Genomic DNA, 18,574 nt, shown 5'->3' on the forward strand with positions numbered 1-18,574 from the left:
GGCAGTTTGGGCGCTCGGTGAGGTGGGCACTCGTATTGCCTCGCTGCGCACACACACACACACACATACATACATACATACACACGTGCGTATACTTACTCGCTGTTTTGCTGTGCGCTACCTGACATTTGGATGGGTCGCAAAGGTGGGCCGCTTCGTAGGTGGGTCGCTTCGTACTGCGCTCCATCGGCTGGTGTTGGGTTTTTGCGGCTGTCTGGTATCTTCTGTCTTTCTTTCTTCCTTCCTTTTTTGGTGACGCTGCCCGGGGGGAGGTCACTAAAGGGGTGTTGTTGTTGCTCTTTCTGAGAGGACCCCCTGGAGAGATCCTCCTTGGAACGGCAGAGACCCCCTCGCACGCGCATTCCACACAAGCACGTAGGCACGTAGGGCCAGATTTTCTCCTGGAATTCTCACGCATCGCATCTTGAGGCGTTTCTCCTCCAGCTCCTGTCAAAACGCGCCAGTTGTTGGTGTTGATGTTGGTGTTGATGTTTGTGTTCTGCCGCACTTCGTCTTTCGTCGTTGCGGCGGCGTTTTGAGGTCCCGTGAATTCGAGTCGCCGGGAATTCCCGAATGGATGTACGTCGGGAAAACATTTTCGGGTGGTTGATTCGTTACAGTTTGTTCGTTGGTCAGTTGGTCAGGTTATTCTCTCTTTCGAACTGGGACGCGATGCTCAGTAGACGTGCAGTCCTGGTCTTGTGTCTGAAGTTCCTGATGCCCTTTTTACGGTGTGTATGTATTATCGTATGTAGCGTATGTATGTATGTATGTATGTATGTATGTATGTACGTAAGTATGTGTGCCCGTGTTTCCGTGCCAGCGTATGTGCTTAGGAAGGCACAGCAGCGTCGCCTCCTCATTCCGGCGCGGAGATTGATGATAGGTGCGGAGGCCTCTCATCATCCGAGCGACATTTACCACCACCGCAACAGACCATGTCTCGTTTGCGTCGCCGTAATGAATATTGGAGAGAGAAATGTTTCGAAACTATTGGGGTTTGTTATTTCGGTTGTCGTACCCCATGAACTTGACCCGTGACGCTTTTGCTCGCCGACGGGCGATATGTACGGCATGTCTAAGCTAATCTGCTGTTCTCTGTGGACACTGCTTTAGGAACCATCGGACGCGAAGATGAAGAGAAGAAGTAGAGCAATGCGATTATGGACGGCGGGGTAGAATTCGAACGAGGAATGAAATGCGCGTGTAAGCGTGTACGTATGTTCGTATGTATTATGTGAGTGCGTGTGTTGCGTATCTTGAGGTGTCGCTGGGAAGGAGTTGGGCCGAGGAATGGCTGGGCAGGGCAGGGCAAGGCATTGCATACGCGCATACATACATACATACATACGGACAAATGCGAGGGATATGTAGAGGATAAGCCAGATAAGCACAAAATGTCCCACAATGCGCTCGCTCCCTAGCTTCAGCACCTCCACAAGCGCACACGCCAACAAGGCGTGGGAAGGAGGAGCTGTGCCCCTTAGGGTTTTAGGGTTAGGGTCTGGAGTGCTGTCTGTTGTTGAAGTTGTCCGCCACTCAGCCTTTTTGAACACCGGCAAAGGCGGGGGGGGGGTAAAGGTTGCGGGTGTCGCCTTTAAGAGACAGCTCGAGAGGACCGCACCCCCCCTGAGGCCTCTCCTCGGTGTCCTTTTTCCGACCGACGAACACTGATAAATAGGTCCTTTGTTGCCCTGGCTCTTATCTGGCTCTTATCTTGCGTGATGATGATAGGGTTCTTAGGGGGAGGGTGGTCTGTAAAGGTTCGAAAAGTACAACGAGAAGCCGTGGCGTGCAAGTGGCGGCATTTAAGTTGTTTTTCCTTGCGTTGCCTCAATTGCAACTGTAGAGTAGGTGGCGCTAGTAGCCAGGTCGGGGTGGCTGCCACATCGATTGGTGGCTGTTGGTGGTGGGTGCACTCCCAAGGCTTGCGGTCGAAAGGCTGTGTGTGTGGGGGGGGGAGGGGCCCTTGCTGGGTCCCGTTTTGCGATAAAGTTACAGTTACAAGTTCCGCACACAAGTGCGGGTGTGTCCGTAAAAGCCGGGGGGGCCATGGACGTAAGGTCCTTGTGTCGTTGTTGAGGGCGTTCACCTGGGATGGACGCCGAGCGTTGTGCTGGTGAACGGCCGGGCCCTAAGACCAGGTTAGTGCGATTACGGTGGTGGTGGTGGTGGTGGTGGTGGTGGTGGTGGTGGTGGTGGAGGTGTAATGGTATCGCGCGGATGGAAGGGGGAGACTGTTTGCGCAAACACCACGCTTTGCACGGAGAATGTGTTGGTGTTGGTGTGTATGTGTGTATGCGTGTATGCGTGTGCGTACACGCTGCTTTCCGAGGGGCGCAGTGTCGTGCTTGTGTCATGTCGTACCGTGTCGTACTGAGATTCTATAACGGCGTTACACGCGGTGGCAGCCGTCATGCGCCCTTGTGGTGGAGGAAGGGGAGCAGCACCGGACGACGCCAGATAGCACAGTGCATAGTACGACATGTAATAGCTTGAGCAGTGTGACCGGTTATTGCGCCGCTGCGCTGCATTGGGCAGCGGCGGTGGTGCTGGTGCTGGTGATTGTAGCTGCTGCTGCTGTTGCTGCTGCTTGTTGGTTGGTTGCTTAGTTGGGTGGATGGGTGGGTAGATAGATATGGATGTATGAGAAAAGGATTGAGGCGGCAAAGGAAGCGGAGGATACCTTGTCCTTGTTTTCCTCACGCCTGTCCTTGTTCTCACTTCAAGGTTGATTTCCATGTTGATTTTCGTGTTCACTCCTCTCGCTGGGCCGTGCCAGTATGGCAGGAATGTGCCGGAGTCCGGTTCACGTACCATCATCCATCTGGCGCAGAGAGTAGCTCTCTTAAATGTGGAGCTGATCTTTTTTGGGGGAAAAAAGGACAAGAGCAGATCTTATTATTGACGCAAAATAGGAAGAAGAAAATTTGCCAAGGCAGCCGCGTCTTGATGCGTGCTGAAATCGTTTCGAAAGATCTTCCGATCTTTGCTCGGGGGATGAGGCATCAGCCGGATGGGGAGGATAGGCGTATGCGGTGGGAAAAGCTGCTGCCGCCTAGGGCCCCCTTCTCGTCACATAACAATGATCCTCCATCGCCTTCGTATGCCGTTTTGGTTGTTATTTCGTTGCTGTTGGTTAACGGTTGGTTGGCATGCTGCATATCGTTGCTATCTTTTTTTCTGTCGCAATGTAATAATATATCTTGTGGCGGAAGGACGTGCAACGTATAGGGGGGGGGAGCCCTGCCGTACAGGCTGAGGCGCATGAAATTGAGCATGCATGAGCGGTGATTATGGTATTTTGTGTATTCTGCTTTAAGCGATCGTTATCAACATGGTTGCAGCTGCGGGTTCGCTATGTAAACGAACATCTCTCTTGAACAGATCTGGACCAACACAGAAGCTCGGGAAACCTGCAGCAGCACCTACTCGCATGTAAGGTCGTGTGGCAAGCCGCAGGGTGCGCGGTAAGCGCGATCGTGCATCTTTATTCGCCATGTTAACTTATTAACTATACTTGTTAGCTCCTTACCCCTGCAGGCGTGCCCCTACTGTGAAGTTTCCTCCACATGGTGGTCTGCCGTACTGCCGTACATAATTCCGTTTTGGAACCCGAGGTCTTTCGCTGAGGTACACGAACAGCAGGACAAGATGAGAAAGAAAAAAGCTTTATCCATCATCCTATCCCGGGGGGTTGTTGCACCCCGGAAAAATGGCCCACCATCTGGCATGGACCGATTTGGGCTGGCGTACCACAAGGCTGATGCAAGAGGCTAATTTAATATGTAAAACAAAACGTAAATTCAGGGCTACTACCGATTCCAATTATAAACTACCTGTAGCTCCTAACTCATTAGCCAGGGCGCCGCACGATTGATGTAAGGATATTTGCGAGGCGCCGTGTTCATGGTAGCGCAGAAGGATAGCTGACAGCTGCTCCGCCAGGCGACGTGCTACCTCCCTCCACCGAATCGATATACCTTAGTCGCGGTTGCGCGTGATTGCGCTGGCTGACTGGATCCCAATTCCATCTTGCGTTCACGGGCCCCGTCACTATCTGTAGCTGCCATTTAAACCTTCTTTTCCGTTAAGAAGGGTCAAAATACGATTGGAGTGGTAGCAGGGCCCTGTGCACACCAGGCCTGCTGCGCCAATGCCCAGTAAGCTCTCTTTCCAAGCTGCAAACGCAACACCCCCCTTCCACCCGGCCTCCTTCACGTCCACCTGCAACCCCCTGTCTGCCTCTCCTCGTCTTCTTTAAAGAAAAAAAGCAGTGACTCATATACCCATGTAGCAGTGACATGCCATCGCTTCCAACACAAAAAAACAACACAAATCACCAGCACCGTCACCATCATCACACACTCGACAACGTTCCCCACATCCCATGCCCCTGCATCAACTGACTAGCTTGTCCCCCAAATTCGCCCGGCTCTCGCTCCCGCCGTTCGCGCTCCGACTGCAACACCTTTTCAACTGCGTGCCTCCCCCTGCGCTCCCCACAAAATCCGGACCTCCGTATGCAGCTTCTTCCCAACCCGGACATGAACGAGTCTCTCACATCTGAACGTCACACGCCAGCGTCGTCGACCCCGGGCCCCCACCTGCCATGGCACAACCCCTCATCCCAACATCCGCACCCATTGAAAAAGCCCCCACGCAGAGAATCACGCGCCGCACAACCGCAGGCGCCTTTTCCCCCGTCCGAGACAGACAGACCGCCTTCACGCCCGTCCAGCCAACGACACGGCCCTCCGTCCGTCTTTCCTGTCGACCATCCGTTACTGGAAACCTCTCAAACGCTTCCCATTGCGTGCATTCACGAGTAGTGCATGTCAATGTGGTGCGTGCGTGTGTGAACGAGCTTGCCTGTGTGTGTCTTCTTCTGTGCTGTCTTTAAAAGAGCGTCTGGGCGTGGCGCTGCGGCTGGAGCAAACACAATGCCCTTGGCGTCTTTACTCTAATCGGTTTGGCTTGCCATGCCACCAAATGTACTGCTGGGAAGGGCAACAGACGGGCAAGGCACATCCGCGCAACCGAACAGCCTCTTACGCCTCAACCAACACCTTTGCCGGGGAGTTGGGTGTTGGGAAACCCCCTACAGCCGCATCGGGGATAGCGATGGACCGCAAGCTCTCAGACGTCTCCATTGCCGGTTCCGACCACCTCGAGGTGCATCTGAGCTAAGCGGAGTAGAGAGAGTGCCTGTGGCGCCTGGCATCCATCGCCGGCGGGAGCTGTGGCTACTTTACGTCGTTACTGCTGCTGCTGCTGCTGCTATTGCGGGTGCTATTCGCGCACGGCACACGGCTTCGTGCCCACAAAAGCCCATAAGCGGGCCTAAGTCGCTGCGCAGACCTCCCCTCCAAGTGCTGCCGCACGTAAGGGTTGTTGCCCCACAACCGCCTCGCCCGCGTCAGCTGTGCAGCGCGTGTCCCATCCTCCTCCTCCTCCTCCTTCCATCCCAGCTGCTCACATGTTGTCGTCGCCGTCCACTCCACCCCCTTGATCTTGTTGGTCGTCTTCGCTGGCGAGCCTGCAAACATACTCGGTCGGTTGACAAGGGCCAGTCCCGGTGCAAATGATTCCGTTAACGCGCCGGGACTGACTGCCCGGAAAAGGACAAGCGCGCGGCGGACGAGAAGAATTGAGACCTCCGTGCCCCAGAAGAATTGAGACCTCCATACTTCACAGTGTACTGTACCTGAAAAGCAGCTAAAGCTTTTGCCGATGGGATGGGCCAGGTTGGAATGTGGTAGGTAGGTCACTCCGTCGGCGCCCCAATATGTCCCCCCCTCTCGTCTCCTACGCCAGGCTGAGCCACGAGCACACCATGCTCCCATTTTTCCAAAGTCCCTTGGACAGCCCAATCTAGAGTCTCCCACCCTTCCCAACGCTTCACACCTGAAGTATTCGATCTTGGCGAACTTGTCCCAATCCGACAACCCCGCGAACTCGGCCGCTTCCGCGCGCTGCGCAAAGGGGTCGCGGTTTTCGAAACTGACGAACTTGTGCAGCGAGAACAGAGCTGAGAAGAACAGCCCCGACTGCGGCTTCGTGCGCTTCAAGTCCCTGGAGCAGAGGGGAGAGGAGATCCAGCGCACCAGCAGCTGTGGTGTTGTGTGTGTGTGTGTGTGTGCTGTTGCAGTGTCGCAGCCGAGTCGAGATGTGGTAGAGATTTGGCAAAACCTGCTGTGGTGTTGTGTGTGTGTGTGTGTGTGCGGTATGGTCAACTTCTTTAGGTCGGGTAGCGGCCCGACCTCTTCACCACTTATTCCTTTCCCATGGTCGCCTTGCCCCACCGCCCACCGGGAGGGCGACCCCCGTCCTACCCGGAGCTTCCATCAGCTGACAAGTTGTGTCCAGCCCGAGAGCCCAGCCCCCCGGTCCCAGGTTTGGTCCTTCTTTCGCTCACTAGTTTACTTCCCTCTGCGCTCACCACCACCACCGCTACCGCTACCACCACCATCGCCGCCGATATGCGCACCTGAGTGTGAACGCGCCCTCCTTCGCTGGCGCCAGCATGTCATGCAGCTGACACAGCAGGTCCTCGAACTGCACTGGCTCCTGGTTCCAGCCCTCCAGCCGCCGGAGCTGCTCCTCGTAGAAGTAGAGCATCTCGCGGGGCCGTATGACGCCGTCGCCGTCCAAATCCACACACCTGTATGTATCGGGCCCGGGCAGGGGCGACAGCGCGGTGGCGTGTGGTGTACTTGGGAACCTCCAAAAAAAACAAAACTAATATCATATCCGGCCTTTTTAAAAATTGTGGGGGAAGGCGTACTGCAAATATCAAATATACAACGCAGGTACGAGTGCATATATACATGATATCCGCGACCACACCCCGAGCACAACCCATGCCGACGCAATGACCCCACCCCACAGCGCCGGGCTAGGGCCTCTCCTCCCCCTTTCCTCGCAAACAAACATACACCCAAATACATACGCGCGACTGCCGCACCTGAACCAGTAAGTGAGCGCTGTGTCCGTGGTCTTGTCCTCCTCGCTAAGGATAAACCACACGAAGTCCTCGTAGCACATCTTGCCGGGGGGAGTGTTGGCCTTGAACTTGCGCGGCGCCTGGGGCGCGTTAGAGGATTGATCGGGTGGTGGGCGTGTGAATGGTTGTGTGTATGAGCGTGTGTGTGATGATTGGGATGGACAAACAACGCAGTGTTGATGACGGTTGTGATGGTGGTGGTAAGGAAATAGTGGTCATGAAGTTGAGAAATGGGCTTGTAGTTGGGGATTTAGGCAGGAAAGAGAGAGAGGAACTCCGCAATGGCCCCCGGGGGCCCCCAGCCCTGCCCAGCCTCTAACCTCTTCAAAGATTCGCTCCACGATGACGTACGACAACGCGCAATTGGAGTAATGCGCTAGGTCGTTTTTGTCCAGCAGGAAGTCGTGGTCCTGGTCCAGCTCCCAGAACTTGCAGTAGATGACGTAAAAGTGCTCGTACGAAAAAAACTTGAGGATCTGCGCGGACGGGGATTTGAACGGGGGTTGGGATGGAGGGTTGGGTTGGAGAATGAGATGGAGAGTTGTTGACGGGGTAAGAACCATCATATGGTGCATATAAACGCAAAGGGTCAACAACAACCAGCGTCCCAAACCACCATGGGACTGGGCTGGGGTGGGATGGCGGGTCGGGTGTTGTGCGGGGTTTCCTAGTACGCAGCCCAGCGCAAGGAGGAAACGTACAGGGGATTTCACATTCACAAGCAAACCTTACACACTTTTTCCCAAGCTCCAGAGAGAGACCCCTTCCCCTCCCGTTTGAGGTCTTTCAACCCCCTTCCCGCCCTCGTGGGTTCCGAAGCTATCACACAGGCCATTTTCGGCTGTTCCGCCTTCGTCCTCATCGTCCTCTTCGTCCTCCCGTGTCATTTACACCGTGTCTCTCTTCGCGTCCCCGTTAAAAAAAACTACCCCTCCGCCCGCACCTTGTTGATGTCATTCTCCCGGTCCAGCGCACACAACGCGTCCATCAGGTCGCCGCTCCGAAACTCCTGGAAAGTGAGCCGCCCGCTGCCGCTCCTGCGGAAGGGGCATGCGCGGGAACGGCGGGCACAGGAAAGAGAGGCAGAGGGTAAGCCGGGAGTCAATGATGAACGAACGAAGGATCCGGAAGAGAGATACAAGGAGGGAAAGACGAACCACAAACGATTGAAGTTGAAGCTGCTGGAAAGGAGGAAGAGAGGAACAGGGGATTCCCCTCGCCACATGCGACTTGGAAACACCGCCGAAGCAACAACCCCCCCGCAAAAGCCAATCCCCTATCCTACGTATTAATTTTATCCTTCCTTCCTCCCTAGATAACTTGCGCGCCCGGCAGCCTCTTGCAAACGGAAGAAATCGAGCGCGTATATCCCCCTGTCTCCTCGCACTCACGCACAAACCCAGGTCACCCGCGTCCATGCAACATCACTATTATTATTATCCACCCATTCAGGGGATGCCCCATCCACCCAGCACCCACTTGTTTAGCGAGTAGAAGATGCGGTGGATGACTGTTTCCGCGTACTTGCGCTGGAACTCCTGCGTCTCGGCCAGGAACTCAAGACCCGGGTGGTAGCGCAGCACACACTCCAGCAACGGCCACAAGTCTTGAAACAACAAGTGCTGAGACGCACAAGCACACGCACACGCAAGCGGGGGGGAGGGCGAACGAGTGGGAAAAAAACACCGGCTCAGACTTCGGATTGGGGGGGTGTTTAGGTGAGGTGAGGGGGCGACCACAGGGGCCGACCAGAGAGAAAGCAAGGGGGGGGGAGAAAGACGAACCACAAACGAGTGAAGCTGCTGCCAGGGCAAGAGTGTACCAGGGAAGGGGGGAGGGAGGAGAAAGGCGACAAGGCAGGTGTCTCACGAGTCCCACAGCCAGCGAGGCGAGGTGCGCAGAAGATGTGCGGAAGTACATGGCGCGTTATTTACAAGTCCAGGAAGGAAACCGGCGCGGGCCCAGGCTGTGCCCTTGAAGATCCGGTGCACCCGCTGGACTCAGGTGCCGGGTAAGACTCTCACAAAGCAGTAAGCTGCCCGCACCCCATGCAGAGCAGAGCACCCAGCCCCGGACCGGAAGCGTTCAGATGTCGCCTGTTTAATCTACCCTCTGTTGTAAAGGCGTCACATCCGGATTCGAATTGCTGGGGACAATCGGGCAGCGCAGAGGTCGGAATGGCCCCGTCCTCGCTGACTGGCATGCCGCCGCTACTCACATTCTGGCTGTCCGGCCTCAGGCACTCGAACGCCCGCTTGGCTGGCGGCGCCGTCACCAGTCCCCGCCCCGTCCAGAACTTGACCAGCTTGTCGCGGGGCACCGAGCCACTCTCCTCATCGACTACCCCCTCCGCCCCTCCTCCTCCCGGCCCTCCCCCTCCGCCCCCTCCTCCTCCTCCCCCTGCTGCTGCTGCTCCTGGCGATGAAGATGCGCCACACAGCCTTCTGAACAGCGTATATGCTATCATGGATGGCAGCTCGCATACCTGGGGGTGTCGGGGGATAGGGAAGGGGAAAGGTGAGAAAGACGGTGTTGAGGAAAATAACGGTGTGTGTGTGTGTGTGTGTGTGTGTAAGAGGGAAAGGACGAATGACCCTAGATCCCTCACAGGAACCCAGATCCACAGAGATGGGCACGGCACGGCATGCACACCCAAACCGCGGGAACACGGAGCCACACCCACGGAGCCCCGCCGCGTCTACCCCACTGCCTACCACCGTCCCCACACCGCACCGCACCCTGGCGGCTGCCAGCAGGCCCAGCAGCCCATTCAACCGCCTCAGTGTTTCTCCATACTGCTCTGGACCGCGGTCGTGATGATGATGCCGTTCTGAGGCACCACGTCCATGTTCCGACGCGCCCAACCCCAAACCACCACAGGTTTACCCAGTCCTCGCTCACCCATCCCGCACAGCTCCTCCACCCACCCACCCACCCACCCAGTCAGCCTCCATCACCCCAGCTGCACCGAGCCCACCTTGTCATATGTATAGACGCCAGCCTACCCAACTCCCCACAGCTGGTCACCACCCAGCCTGGTCCCCACTACCTAAGAGTAAGCTGCTCACCACCTACCTCCTGCATCATCTTGACAAACACCTTTTGCGGCAGCCCGCCCGGTCCCCCACACGTCTCGTAGTGCGTGTCAATTCGCTGCACAAAGTCTCTCAGCGCGGGCTCCAGCACCAGACCACCCGGACCCAACCCCCCTTTGGCGGACGGCTGAGGGAAGTAAAACTGGGGGATGGCCACCAGAGGGCCCTGCGGACCCGCACAGGAAACAAGGGGGGGGGACGATTCCTACATTGATTGTGTGAAGCTACATACAAGCTCTCCGCGTTGTGTCGTTTAGGACGGTGGTGGGGAGAAGTGCAGGGAGGCCCTCCTCAAGCCCACATGCCAGGCTGCCATCCTGTCCGTATGTTGCCCGCCCCTGGACCCAGTAGTGACCCTGGCAGCGGCCCTCCATCCCTAAGGTACAGCCCTACTGCGCTCTTAACTAAAGCACTTCTCGTCCCCCCTGAGAAAGCGGGAACAAACCCAACCCAATGCACTAAACGTGCTCTTCGCTTTAACGCACACACACAGACACACACGGTTGGGTGGGGGCATCGCGACGGAGCACCGTTCCGTTCCCGAGGACCTCCTCTTTGCCTGTAACGCCTTGTCGGGCCCTTCGCTTCGCTTTGGGATATACATATGTTGTTATTAGCCTACCAAAGCCCACACCGTCGATAGACGTGATGACACCATGTCGCATGTGATCCTTCCCAAGCCCAGCACCGCAATGCCCGCCATGCGACCCCTCCGGCCACAACAATCTGTAATACCTGGGTTTCGTGGTCCCCTCCCTGGATCCCCCGGCTTCCAGGTCGCATCAACATACCTGATTTGCCTAAGCCCATGGTGGTCCGGGCCGCAGGTAAAAATGGCCCTACCGCAAGGCGATATAGCCACGCCGGACCCCAGCAGCTCCCGACTGCATAGCCTCACTGCCCCACATGAGCATCCCCCATCCCAGGCCGCACCGCGCCACAAAAGAGTTTTTAAGAGATGCCATCCCCACCTTTCCCTGCTCTCCGCCACTCCCTCCGAACCGCCAAACATCCATGCCACCATCTGTTCATTGAAAGCCCCCATACCCCAGAACGATACCCCAGATCAGCAGCCTCGTCGCGCTTTGTATAGGAGGAGAACCAAGTTATCCGTGTACTCAAATTTTAGACGTCCTGAGTCTGAGTCCCTTGAAGCCAACATGGTTCACCCCACGGCTAGTCAGTCCGGCTTCCCTTCACGCCCGCCTTGCCCGTGTGCGCACCCACCCGCTTTTGGCTGCCTCCTAGCGCGGACATGGATCTCCGTGCCGGTGACAGAGGTGTGCTAGGTGACCGTGTTTTGGAGGGTGACAACGGCGGCTGCAGGGGCGGGCCATAGTGAAAAAACAGGTGTGAAGGAAAAGTAAGCGGGCGAAAGGCGCGGCAAGGTAGAGCAGGATTGTCACTCCTTGCATAGCCCCATCCAGCGTCGCTGGTCGTGCCGAGGTTGGGCCCCTAGGCAATCCAGGAGGGAGCGTGCAACAGGACTGGCAACGGCAGGAAGCAGGGCCCCGGAACTCACCGTGGAAGCGAATATCATGTGCGCGGTTGAAGGGGAGAGTGGCGAGGGCCCGACAGGCTGGCTGGGGGCGTGTATGGGCCGCCCAGCCTGGATGTCGTCGACAAGGGCCGAGACCTGCACAGCGTCCATGCATCAGCAACCATGCGTCATACCATGCGTGCCCCAGCCCGCACAAGCAAGGTCCCAGCCGTCCTTACCAGGTCCTGGTGCTCTGACAGCCATTGTAAAAAGAACTGGTCAAGTTTGAGCTTGGCACAAGGATAGTTGGATGGAAGCTGGTCAATCATACGCTCCTGAGAACGACCGCTGGTCCCTGCAGTGGAGCAGAGAGTTGGCACAAAAAACGTCCAACGATTTGCCCGCGCCGAAGACTGACCTGGCTCCGACACATCCAGCCTTCCTTGTGCCCGATTGTTCCACATAGTTGCCGGTATCGCATACGGCGGTTAGCTGCGCCGGCAACGCGCCTTGTTCCGCCGTGTGCACTCCGACGACTCCGCGAGACCGAAGTCACAAGGTTTCACTTTGAAAGAGACTTTACTGGTAAAGGCAAAGCATAGTCAGTCAACGCAGTGTGCCAAAAGAATGGGCCGAAGGAAAAAGTTTGAATCCGATCGAGGAGTGGGTTCGCGAAAGTGTGCAGAACGAACAACAGCTTAATAACAATCTGCAAAATCCAGTGCCTCACTTCGTCAACACAATAAGTTGGTGCCTATTTTTGGCTGGCCAACTGTTTTACCGTACTGTGTGGCCAAATCCCCACATAGCGGCTTATTCTTCATGCAATACCTGTTACGAACCTGGAAAGTTAGAGTTAATTGCTCGTCGCTCGAGGTCAAGGGAACGGAGTGACCTACTTATTCGCTTTCAGTCGCGAACGACGTCCATAGTCGGTCATGTTTAGCATTTGTAAGCAGGGAAATGCTCTATGTAGATATGCCTTCAACCCCATAACGTGCCATTCCCAAAGTGTTGTGGGCCAAGACCGCTGCCTTATGGTCCTTTTACGCCAAGGAGTTAGGAGCACAAATGTACTAAGACCACCGAGTGCTGATTCCAGCACGAGGCTGCGCTTACTTTACAAATTGACCATATGACATCCTTCCAGCTTCCGCAGGTAGCACGGACAAGCAAGGACAGGCACCGGAGCTGAACATGTTGAGCAGTTCGCGCAAGCGACCCATGGGTATAGCCGACCCGGTGCCCGCATTCATTGCTTTGGAGCCATGGCACTCCAGCGAGCAGCAAGCATCGCTGCGGTGCTGTAGTCCACACTCTCCCTTGCTCTGGGCAAGGCGTTCTCCCCTCAGAATTTTGCTTTCGAGCACATAAGCACGAGCCCGCGTCCCGATGAATGGATGTCTGGTTGAGAAAACTAGAAACATGTTCCATTCGTTAAATCTTGGAGGAGATGGCCATGTAGCTGCTGTCTTGGCGCGTGCCAGTGTGCTCCATACCAGACTCGCTGGAATGGAGTCACTGCGTACACGTACTGCCACGCGCCATCCTAATGCATCCCTCTTAAGGATTCAGTCCCTTGTTGGAGGCTGACGACCGCGGAAAGGAACCTCAGTAAACCTAAGCGGTGGACATTTACATGTCGTACACAATCGTTTGCGTTGCCAGATCTGACTCAAGTGTTGTGCTCTTTTGCCACGGCGCGCATCTCGGCCTTGGCTGGGCGAGGTTTTTTACCCGCAGGCCCGGGAGAAGGTGACGTTTGGTTGGTTAGCGGTTTGTCTCCAACGATAATTCAACCTCGTATGTGTATACCATGAAAATGCATAAACTAAACATTAAAAATCACAAATGTAACGAGTAGCTGCGAGTTTCTTCCACCTCCATGTCCCAAAAGATTTTAAGTGAAGCAAAGATTTCAACGCACACCGTGCTTGTGCGCACGCCAGCCTACTTAAAGAATTATTCATTTTGACCATCTTTTAATATTACAGTAGAGAGCTGTCGTTAAAATGACGCTGGCGCGCTGTGCAAGCTTGGGGCATCTCGCTCCAGCGACATTCATTGCGGGGTTCGGTCAATCCAGCCTGATACCGATTTCATCCTTTAATCAACTCCGACATACCCGCAGCATATCTTTGCTATCATACGAAGAAGTCTCAGCTGGGTCACCCACGCCCGAGCACCCGGTGAGCAATGTCCTCACCACGCCAGGGAACAAACCGTTTGCGACCACCGCACAGAACGAAATCCAAAATTATCAGCAACATTTCATTACATCTATCTCCTGGCCAATCCTGCCAATCCCGCATCCCACCCCCCTCCGCACGGCCCCAGCACGCATCCCCCTCGAACACCTCTACCTCCGCAATCCACATCCCAAACCCCATCGCTCCCACCCAAAAACCTCTCCACGCCTTCCCACCCCTCTTCTTCTCGTCTTATCCTCCCAGGTTGCCTGCCCCAGTAGGACCCTGCTAGTGCTCCACGGCCTATTGGGCTGCGGTCGCAACTGGCGAAGTTGGAGCCGACGTCTGGTAGAGGCTGCTGCCGCCAGCCACCCACCCGAGGGAGGGCCTTGGCGGGCATTGCTGCTGGACATGCGCTGCCATGGCGGAAGTGCACAACGGTAAAGAGGGAATATGCGCGCGCGTGTGTGTGTGTGTGTGTTGAAGGGGGGGAAAAGAGTTGACAGGGCGGGTGGGTTGTGTGCAGCTGCGGCGACAACAAAATCACAAAAGGAGGAATGTTCATAAAACTCGAACGGAAAATATTCCACAGAGAGAAAGCATCCCTTTCATCATATTGCTCGGGGAGTCTCTGACGGTGGTGGTGGTTTCGGTGGTGGTGGTGGTTGCGGTGGAGACAGGAATATCATTTTGGGGCTTCGTTCCTGGTCCTGATGCTGGAGCTGGCGTATGGCTGGGTTGTTTTACGGAGCAAACGGCGCTCGAGAGGTCCAATGATTCCTTCTCGGAGGCCTTCGATGCTTTTTTTACTGCCTCCAAATGTTTTATGTTGCTTACAAGCAGCCTGCTGGGCGGCACTTTCCCGGCGGGTTGTTTCACGGCCGGGACCCACACGTGTGCACGACGCGACACATCTTTCCACCCGGCCAAGTAATTACCCGTAATTTCCGGAACGCCAACTGTCAACCGCCAACGGCCTTCCCCCGCAGACCCGGTCTGCACCCTCCCAACAACATGCTGTCCGCCGCGGAGGACGTGTCCCGGCTTGTACGACATCTGCTGGGGTAAGGCGTGAGCGCGTGAGCGAGCTCCGGGGCCAGTGATGAGTAATATGTGGTTTTAGGGGTGGGTGGGGAACGCAGAACGTATTAACGGCCGAGATGGGCGGCGCAGGATCGATTACCCTAAGGAGGGGAAGCATGGTTGCCGCAACGTTGTTGTTGTGTAGTGCTGGTGTGTAATGCTGGTGTGTAATGCTGGTATTCAGGAGGGATTTGTTGTGAGAATGTGCGTGTGTGGGGAGGGGTTGGGTGTGAAGGGGCCCTAGCTGCTCCGGAACAGTTTGGGGATATAAACGAGATAAGCTTTCAGGTAGCCCCGGGTTGTTTATTGCGGGCAGAATTTATTTGCGGCTTTTCATCAGGCTTATTGTGTATTAGTAATTGGTCTCGAAATAGACTGCAACTCCGATCAAGGTGGCGGAGGTTGTGTGTGGTGTCTGATGTAGAGAGCATCGTGCATGGTATCTTCCCCTGCGTGTATGTATGTATGTATGTGTGTATGTATGTATGTATGTATGCATGTATGTATGTATGTATGTATGTATGTATGTATGTATGTATGTATGTATGTATGTATGTATGTATGTATGTATGTATGTATGTATGTATGTATGTATGTATGTATGTATGTGTTTCAAGAGGCATCTTAGGTCCCTTTCTTTCCGGGATTTCTCCACCATCCCAAATACTTCCCCCCCAACTCCCCCTGGACAGATCTCATGCGCCAGGGGCAGTACTGGGGCATTCCCTGGGGGGGAAGGTGGCGCTGGCGCTGGTACACCAAGCAGCAGCAGCAGCAGCAGCCGCGGCTGCACGCAGCGCAGCTGATGCCGCTGCCGCGGCGCCGACGGCGCCGGCATCGCCGCATGCGCCGTCAGCAGCAAGGGCGGCAGCACTTGCGGCGGCAACGGCCGGCGCCCCGCAGGGGACAGCGGCGGCAGCCATAGCGGCGGCGACGGCGGCGACAGGCGAATGGTGCGCCTTGCCGCGACAGCTGTGGATACTCGACTCCCAGCCAGGTCTGGTGCCGGCGGATCTTGACGCCGGCACGGGCATCTCCAAGGTGCTGAACACCGTGCACGTGAGTGAGCACTCTCATGATACATCGGCGGCGGTCGATTGATTGCCAATTTCCAGCTCACACGCACTTCCCGCGCTCCCTCCCTCTTTCTGTCCCGCCCTTTACCTCACGACGTGATGCTGCTGCTGCTGCTGCTGCTGCTGCTGCTGCTGCTGCTGCACTCCGCTCCCAGTCTGTACCGTTGCCCATACCTGCCAGGACCTGGCTGCTTCGCTACCTGCGGGAGCGAGGCCTCAGCGACGCGCTGTCACAATGGCTGGCGAGCAACCTGGTGCCGCTGCGGGGGGCGGCGGCTGCAGCTGCTGCTGCTGCACCTTGGCATACGACGGTGGGGACAACCAACCAACATGACAAACATCATCATGGAGCAAGAGACCGGCAACAACAACAACAACAACAACAACAGCATCACGACAGGGGGTCGCCAGCAGCAGCAGCAGCAGTAGCAGTAGCCCCACACGGAGAGAGCAGCAGCAGTAGCAGTAGCAGTAGCAGCAGCAGCAGCAGGGACGGGCCTTTCACTTGGTCATTCGATATCCAGTGCGCCGGCGCAATGTACATGTCATACAGGTATAACTCTGGATAATTGCTCGTATGTATGTATGTATGTGTGTGTATGTATGCATGTTTGCATCTTCGTCTCTCACATTACGCATAATTGCGCGAGCCGCTTCCTTTTGTTTTCTTTCTTACTTGCGGATATCGTTCACGCGCCGTCTTCTCAACCAGGAAGTTGTTGCGCGCATAATTTAAGTCTTAAGGGTGATTTAAGATTGGCGGGAGGTCGCGGGAGACGTGAGGGGACCTAAAGTGAGGGTGCTGAAGGAAGGGGAGCTGTTTTCAGGAGCGGAGGTATAAGAGGTATTAGTAGTATTAGTAGTGTTAGTAGCAGCGCGCCCACAAAACCTTGCAGATCCAGGCACAGCACGGTCTGGTCATTGAGCCTTTTATCGTTAGATGATCTTCTCCTTCTTCTTTGCTTAAATTGCTTAAATTTCTTAACTTAAAGCACGCAGACACGTCGTTTAACAATACAAACAGACGGATAAACATGTGCTATACGTGTGCGTGCGTGCGTGCGTGTGTGCGTGAGCATGCCTTCAGGACCACGGAGTTTTGGCAGGTGCTGGAGAATCCACCGCATGGCACGGCCGTACACCTCGTTCAAGGCGCACGCTCCGACCGTTGGCCCGAAGCGATGCAGCGGCGATTGAGCCAGGCAGTAGCAGCCGCTGCCACTACTGCCACTACTGCCCATTCCCAGGTGGCGGGAGTATCTGCAGTGGCAGCCGCTGCAGCCGCTGCAGCCCCGGCTGCTACTGCTACTGCGGCCGCGGCTTCATGCCTTCGTGGCAGTTTCCAGCACCACGTGCTAGACCGTGCGGGTCACTGGCTCCATGTGGATAACCCCGACGGACTGTTGAAACTGGTTTTGCCGAGATTGGCAGGGCTGTAGCACCAGTGACACATACACAGCAGCAGGAAGCCTCAGCCAAAGCAGCGGGAATTGTAATCATAACAGTATGGACCGCCAGTGACGGCTTGTGGCGGAGAGGCGGTGACAGGTTGACGCTCCCTGGATTGGCGGGGCTCGTCGTCCCTTGACCACTGGCAGGGGCTAGCGAAGGAAGGCTAGGGCCAAGGTCTCCAAAACCGATAGGCAAACGCATTGGGTGCCATCCGTCGTGTTTGTGGAGCGCTGTCCAAGTTTAGGTAAAAACCGCATTCCATGGCTTAGGTTTGAGAGGTGTGAAGGATTTCAGCTCACATGACTTGATGCAAGGTTATCACATCACCAGTTACAGTTAAAACCGAGGGATGGGGAGTGTACACCGCTTTTCGCACACTTGGCTATGATGACGACTGCGTGGTCCGACAGCGCTCGGCTGACGTAAACTAAACGTCGCATACATGCAGCCAACCAACCAAACAACGAACCGGCAAAAGAGCATATTTGTGATTGTCCATGTTATGTTGGATCTCACGACATTAACTATTCTAAATAAACCCTAAGTAGCTGTGATCGTGGTGTGGCGAGAGCTTTAGCAAGTTACAAGTTCCGCACGCAAGTGCGGGTGTGTCCGTAAACGCGGGGGGGGGTCATGGACGTTGTATTGGTAATGATGCGGGTATTGACCAGGGAGGCGCACTATCATCATCATCCCTCGTTCGCTTCAGGGCGAAGCGCCTCAGCGCAACGAGCCTGGCCTCACAGATTTCCGAGAGGTACCTGGCCCATGCCAGGGGTGACGCCTCAGTCATAATGGTGCGCCCCTCAAAGACTAGGTCACCATCGTACTTAGCCAGTATGCTTTTGTAAGCTGGCCATTCATTAAAAACATGCAGTTCATCTACAACCGCTCCACAGTCACACAAAGCCTGCAGGTACGCGCTGTGCGCTTTAGCTAAGCTCTCTGCACGACTCAGGTCCTTTCATCTCGAAGAAGGCACGCACGGTTGCACGCAAGCAAAGTGCGCGCGACTGCAAACGCTCAATTCATAAAAAAGATACAACCAGACCAAGCCATAGTACGGGGCTCACCTTTCCTGAGTACATGAATGCGGGCATAAGTACCAAACGTTAGACAGGTCGGTCGAATCTCCAGCACATCAAAAAACAGCTCTCCCCGAACATCGTAGTTTCGCTTCCAACACATATTTC

The 18,574-nt window shown here is 55.6% G+C and overlaps 2 protein-coding genes across 2 annotated transcripts; one reads left to right on the top strand and one right to left on the bottom strand.

Annotated features, from left to right (window-relative positions):
- Positions 1 to 5,906: 5,906 nt before the first annotated feature.
- On the bottom strand, positions 5,907 to 9,494 carry VOLCADRAFT_42247 (uncharacterized protein; the record flags this gene model as incomplete). The annotated part of the gene is made up of 8 exons (XM_002946127.1): positions 5,907 to 6,075; positions 6,491 to 6,664; positions 6,968 to 7,086; positions 7,327 to 7,482; positions 7,950 to 8,043; positions 8,486 to 8,628; positions 9,225 to 9,346; positions 9,443 to 9,494. Coding segments are annotated over 8 exons (1,029 nt in total), but the record flags the coding sequence as incomplete, so codon positions are not given.
- A 4,099-nt stretch (positions 9,495 to 13,593) lies between these two features.
- Positions 13,594 to 17,368, top strand: VOLCADRAFT_86180 (uncharacterized protein; the record flags this gene model as incomplete). Its single annotated transcript, XM_002945782.1, has 6 exons — positions 13,594 to 13,770; positions 14,035 to 14,210; positions 14,760 to 14,834; positions 15,546 to 15,912; positions 16,085 to 16,240; positions 17,177 to 17,368. 6 exons carry the CDS (start codon positions 13,594 to 13,596, stop codon positions 17,366 to 17,368), a joined length of 1,143 nt encoding a protein of 380 aa, XP_002945828.1.
- Between the last annotated feature and the right edge of the window lie 1,206 nt (positions 17,369 to 18,574).

This window comes from Volvox carteri (assembly GCF_000143455.1).
Source record: "Volvox carteri f. nagariensis unplaced genomic scaffold VOLCAscaffold_1, whole genome shotgun sequence".
In the NCBI taxonomy this organism is placed as follows: domain Eukaryota; kingdom Viridiplantae; phylum Chlorophyta; class Chlorophyceae; order Chlamydomonadales; family Volvocaceae; genus Volvox; species Volvox carteri.